Source organism: Biomphalaria glabrata, chromosome 1, assembly GCF_947242115.1.
Source record: "Biomphalaria glabrata chromosome 1, xgBioGlab47.1, whole genome shotgun sequence".
Taxonomy (NCBI): domain Eukaryota; kingdom Metazoa; phylum Mollusca; class Gastropoda; family Planorbidae; genus Biomphalaria; species Biomphalaria glabrata.
In genome coordinates this window covers 4,691,559-4,697,558 of record NC_074711.1, presented here as the reverse complement: position 1 = coordinate 4,697,558, position 6,000 = coordinate 4,691,559, and the positions used below count along the sequence as shown (strand labels likewise).

Sequence of the window (6,000 nt, the reverse complement as noted above, 5' to 3'; positions counted from 1 at the left end):
CCCGCAATATACCCCTGCCGAGGTATGAGCTAGGACTAAATCTATGGCTAGGACATAATGATCTTCATTTCTGGAGGTCTGAAACTTATAGAAACGTGAACAAGTCACAACAACGTCGTCTGCCACAAAGGGAGATGTGGAAGAATTTCCTTATCCTCCTTTGTAAAGATCTGACCTTTTAGTCCTCCGTTGAGCGTGTTGGTGTCTGGTCATCCTGCTTGCATTAATGTTTGAAAAAAAAAATTTTTTTTGTCAATTTTCGGCTTTGGTGAATACATTGTCAAACCAAATGTGTGAGAGCAGCTAAATCCCCCCCCCCCCCACTTATAAACTCACTATTAGCCAACATAAGCTGACTTTAAGGACAATGGGAAGAAATGCGTACAGTAACTAGGGGACGCAACCAAAATAATATGACTAATTTGACAAGCTTTAGAAGGCATGTGCAATTTTTTTTCAAACTGCGGCCTACAGTGGCGCATTTCTTAGAGTTAGTCCAGCATCACAATTAAGTAATGTTGTTTTTTAAGAATATATATTCATACTTACTTGTATAGTTATCATACAAGTTTTTGTCCATTCTCTTCACCTGATTATTTTCTCTAAACACTCTTCAAACACCTGGCCCTAACTCAAAGGATGCTTTAGAGTACTTATTTATTTTATTTAACATAGATTTTGAAATGCACCATTATGCATTGTATCAAAGTAAAGAACTTGCCGCTTGCATAATAATAAGGCTTATCTCCCAGTCCGAAGATTAATGAGGAATGCAGTATTTCCTGTGGATATGCAGCCCCAGCTGTGACCTACATATTATGCGACATCTAGCGCATGCCGCTTACATATTTAGTATTTATTATCACTTGACCTTATAGCTAGTTGTACACAAACAGTGTATCAGTACTATCCAGGTCATGTTTTGAAAACACCTTATTGAAAACATTTATGACATAATATTATATATGAATTCAGTCAAAATATGAAAACTATGCATTTAATAACAAGATGTTAAAAAACTTTAAAAAATGATTTTTGTTTTTCCAATCTAAACTAAAAGAAAAAAAAAAAAAAAATCAGAACAAGTCAATCAATAATTCTCATGAAATGTTTAATTATTTACAAAATCTACTAATAATGTAGTGTTCATTAAAGGTCATCACCATGGCAACTGTGTACAACTAAGTCACAACATTATGTACACATACAGTCGTTTCATGCAGGACACACTAACACACTACTTACACATCTACAAGAAATATACTTCATTATTCTCCATACAAACAGAATTGGTCAGCTCTCACTAACTCCATTACCACAAAGTACAACAGACTGACTGCAGGAGATAAGCAGACTGCAGCTGGTCTATCTGTTCAGCAAAGCCCATTTATTATTTCTATCAACCCATTTATTATTGCTATCAAAATCTATTTTGATCTGGAGCTGTCTAGCACTACTGAATACATTAAATGTTTGTCTTTTAGACAGTTTATTTCTTTATCTTCCTACCCCTACACCAAAAGACAAAATATTTTTTTACCTCAGATTTAAGATCTGATTGTAAGAGAGAGATAAATATGTTGCATATATGCAGATATACTGTGTAGTAATATATGTGCTTACATATACCAAACAAAAACAAAACTCTATAAGCTATTCACACAACAAATGTGTAAAAAAAAAATCAATTAATGAAAAGAGGGCAGCAATATGGTATTAATTATAAGAGCTCTGCAAGCAAGGTTTTCTTATCACATAGACATCACAAATGAAACGCATTAGCTTATAAAAAAAAATATAAATACAAGAAAAACAAAAACATATTTTTTAAAAATCCACTACCATATGACTGGGATAAATGTTTTACACAAAAGGAGACAAATATAGGTCAGGTCACTTACCGTCACTAACCAAAACAATCTGTAGAAATCAGTCAGATTGCAACTGGGTTATGATATTGTTTCTCAAAATGTTAGTCTATGGGTTTGGAACTAAGACACAGCAGTTAGTAGCCTGTAAATTTTGTTTCCAAAAAAAGTGATTTTGAAAACTATAATGAAAGTAACACTACAAAAATATATGGTAAGTCAAAAGTATTTGTGTTATAAAATTTTATAAGGGCGTTCTGACAAATTATATAGGTCAAAGCTGGGTCTCTGTAGCTGTCTGAAATTTTACTAATTTGAAGACATTGACCCCTAATTTTTATAATGTAACAGACCAAGGCAAAGTTAATATGCGATGGTTAAAACATTTGCAAATATTTCTTTACTAAGATCAAAACTCAGCCTCATGACACATTTAGTAGACATCCCAGTAGTTAAAAGAATGACTGTATATTCAAATCTACTGGTTTTATGCAACATCTTTCTACCATCACTATTGGAACTTATGTAGAAACGTCTAGGAAAGGAAAACAAAAAGAAAATGAAAAATTTTTATCTCAGAGGTCTACCACACAGACTGAGGACCTCTGTATAGGCTAGGCAGGAAGAGTGAGGCTCTGCAGTAAACATTTACACACCTCATTCCTAGAGTGCTCCCATCACAAATATGGTGATGGTGCAGCTTTACAGAAAGAATTATAGGCCACAGGGGGGATATTCAGTGCTGTGGAAGTTAGAGAAGGTTGTCGACCTTGTTATTGAGACACTTTTACAAACAGCAAATGGACCATCACAATTGACTTTCAGTCAAAAATTTTATAATAGTTCACCAAGTTGAAATCCTTTCTATTAAGTTGATGTTTTTATGTGTGTTTGTATGCATATACATACATTTAAATAGTAAATTAAACAGTTTATAAGTCTACATGATATGATCCATACTAATAACTTGATGCAAAGCTGTAAACAATTACATTTATGATTTTTTTAAATTATCAAAATACCTAATTAAATTTTTTTTCTCAATAAAACATTGTTTTTTAATATAATAATATTCCTAGACACGTGCAAAAAAATGGCGTATTACGATATTATGTTCTCTTTTGAAGTAGCGTCTGTAATTTATAAAATAAAAGAAAAATGTTTATAAAATAGTATTTTATGAATGAAGAACCTTCTTCGAAAAAAAATAAATCAGCAGATTTTTTAGCTCCCCACTCTCTGACATAGACCAAAAAATGCAATAAGTCTATAAGTAATTTCAATGTTAACAAAAAAGGAACATATATGATAAACAATGTGGGATACATATCATCTAGGATAATATTTTAAAACACAAAAAATAGTGGCGTTTCCCCTTAAGGGGGCCACTAAAATAAAAGGTTTGGGATTGAGGCACTAATACAAGTAACAGAGGTAATGGCAGCAAAGTTAAGGGGAAACAACAGTAAGAAGGATTAGTGGATTATCTACATTATACTCAATAGAATAGTATTAAGTTGTCATGAAAAATAAGAGACATCTAAATGTTGATTTTATTTTTTATTCCAGGCAAGATTCAATACATTCTGACTGATAACTGCTATGGTTTGTTCACTCGACTGAATCACCTAATTATTAATTAATGGTTGAGGCATAATGAAGCGTAGAAAAAAAAAAAAGGCAAGACAAAAAAATGACAGAAATTTCTATAGATGACAAATCAAATAGAAACATCTATCATTTCCAATAAGGTGACGTCTCCATAGTTATCAGTATGTTTGTTACTGAAGTTTAAAAATTGCATTTGACTTTTACCATGCAAGCCAGAATGAAATTTAAGTAAAAGAAATATTAAGATAAAAGTTTTATGCAGAGAAAAATGTAATATTGACATAGCTTTGTAATAATCAATGATTAGATAATTATACAAATCTATCTTCAGATTAACATTATAGATCTGTGAGCTGCTGTACATTTAAATTTAACTTAGTTCAATTGCATTAATTAATGTCTGAGGTTACTGCAACATCTAATTTGTGGATGCAGATATCTATCTAGGATTGGCCTTTTTTTTAAGTCGCACAAGTAGTTGCCACAGATAAACATTTTTAAGACTTCTATCATTACATAAAAAAATGTAGATCTCTATATTTTTTTTATTTTAAGTTTTCATCATTTTTCATTATGTGCCTTTCACAAGAAGCTTGATTAAGATGCAGATCGATCAAATGATGGAAAAATCATCTTAATGGACCCAAATGGCAAACAATATACATGAATCTGACCAAACAAATAACTTCTAAACAATTAGACAACACAGTAACAGCCTTGTCCAGCTCCTGGTTCTCCCCCTTTGCTTCCTAGTGTCAGATTCTTACCACTAGTTTCCCACAAGCCAGGGGTTTGAATAATCTGGAGAAGAAAAAAAAAAAAACAACATCAGAAATGACGTCAAAATTTTTTTATCCTGCAACACAATCGTGACGTGATAACTATTCCTGACAAGTACCTTAAAAGCTTTTGACAATTTTGAGAGTGTGTATCTCTTCTTTAACAAGTAAATCTCCTGAAATGATCCTGACCCAGTTATCTGGCCTACTCACTGTATTGGCACAACTGATAAGATGGTCACCATATCACTGAGACCTGATTTCACACATTTGCACCAGGTTTATATAAACTCCTGGCAATGACCAAGCACTATGTGATTAACAACATTTTCTAACAAAAGGTATGTGATGGTATGGATTCTGTTCAGTTGATGTATAGGCACAAAAAATATTTTGTGAAATAAAAGTATGGTAAATTAAGTAGAACTTATGGAATTATGAAATTAAAACTAAAGGCTAATGTTTATTATTACTAAAGCCATAAAAAATATTTGAGCCCTACACTATACTTCTAATCGAGCTCAAATGTAGACACTAAATAAGAGCTTACTGATAAACTAGTACAGCAATTGCTAATAGGTACTAACAAGTTCTCTTAAGATGTGATAAGGTAAAATTACAGGAAATAAGGTTCAAAAAAGAAGAGTTCCCTTTTTCAAGAACTACAACTCTTTGTTGTCTTATCATGAATAATCATGTAATTTAAAGATTTTTTCCTGTTTCATTGTAGATTATGTTTCTATAGGATTAAGTTAGGTTTTAATGCCTGCTGTAATATTATTAGTTTTCTGTTTTGAAATCTTTCTGGGTTTATTTATTTTGTATATTAATATTGCTCCAGCTGCTTTGGTGATAAAGGCTAATTCTTATAATTCCTATAAGTTGTTAGCTGCATTGTTTCAATACAGAACACTGTAATGTGTTATGTGTGATCTTTTTATTTTTTCAAAACAGTACTATCATGCTGAATTTCCTTGATAAAGGCAATAAGTAGAAAGTATCTTTAGATGTTATCAAAAAGGTCACTTTATATCTTTTAGTCATAATCTTAAGTATGGTACATGTATGTAGTAGATCCTTACAGGCAGCCTATACCAATTCTTAAGCTTGAATTGAGATTTTAAGAAAACTTAATGATGGCAGTTGTACGTGATGGGGGCTGAGTGGTTAAGCGCTTGGCTTCCGATCCTAGAGTCCTGGGTTATAATCTCGGTGAAGATTGGGATTTTGAATTTAGGGAAATCAAGGGCACCCTTGAGTCCACCCAACTCTAATAGGTACCTGACTTTAGTTAGAGGAAAGTAAAGTCATTGTGCTGGCCACACGATATCCTGCTTGTTAACCATTGGCCAAAGAAACATGGCCTTAACATTATCTTCCCTATAGACCAAATGATCTGAACTTTACTTTTTTTTTCTCTAGTTTTGTTTGTGTTCTAACTTTTACAAAATAAGTTCACTGATGTTGTATGAGGCTCAGTCAATTCAAATGGTTGGAGAATTAAAACTGTCTCAAAAATAAGTAATTGTAAGTAGAAAAAGAAAACTAGCCCTTTCAAACCTTGTGAACTATAGGGATTTGTTTTTTAAGGCCAACTATTAACAAGGGTGTCATGTGGCCAGCATAAGAACCAACAAGCTTTACTTTCCCTAACAAATGTCAGATACCCACTAAAGCTGGCTGGACTCAGGGGCGTCCTAAAATCCTAAAGATGAAAAATTCCAAGTCTTCATCGAGACCCA

General features: G+C 32.6%; 2 protein-coding genes across 7 annotated transcripts in view; one reads left to right on the top strand and one right to left on the bottom strand.

Moving 5' to 3' along the window:
• Window positions 1-1,094: 1,094 nt before the first annotated feature.
• The window catches only part of LOC106052756 (ras-related protein Rab-18A), a 14,386-nt gene continuing 9,480 nt past the window's right edge, over window positions 1,095-6,000 (bottom strand). For all 5 annotated transcript variants that reach the window (XM_013208191.2, XM_013208192.2, XM_013208193.2 and 2 more), the window contains exon 8: window positions 1,095-4,280. In XM_013208191.2, coding sequence (XP_013063645.1) covers window positions 4,176-4,280 — 105 coding nt within the window. In that variant the 3' untranslated portion in view covers window positions 1,095-4,175. The remainder of the gene's footprint in view (window positions 4,281-6,000) is intronic.
• Window positions 4,351-6,000, top strand: part of LOC106052755 (ATP-binding cassette sub-family B member 6-like) — a 25,853-nt gene continuing 24,203 nt past the window's right edge. Inside the window, exon 1 of one of the 2 annotated variants that reach the window (XM_013208189.2) lies at window positions 4,351-4,599. The gene's annotated coding sequence lies outside the window, so the exon portion shown is untranslated. Of the gene's footprint in view, window positions 4,600-5,691; window positions 5,786-6,000 lie in introns of those variants that run through there. The other variant, XM_056016802.1, reaches the window with a different exon arrangement.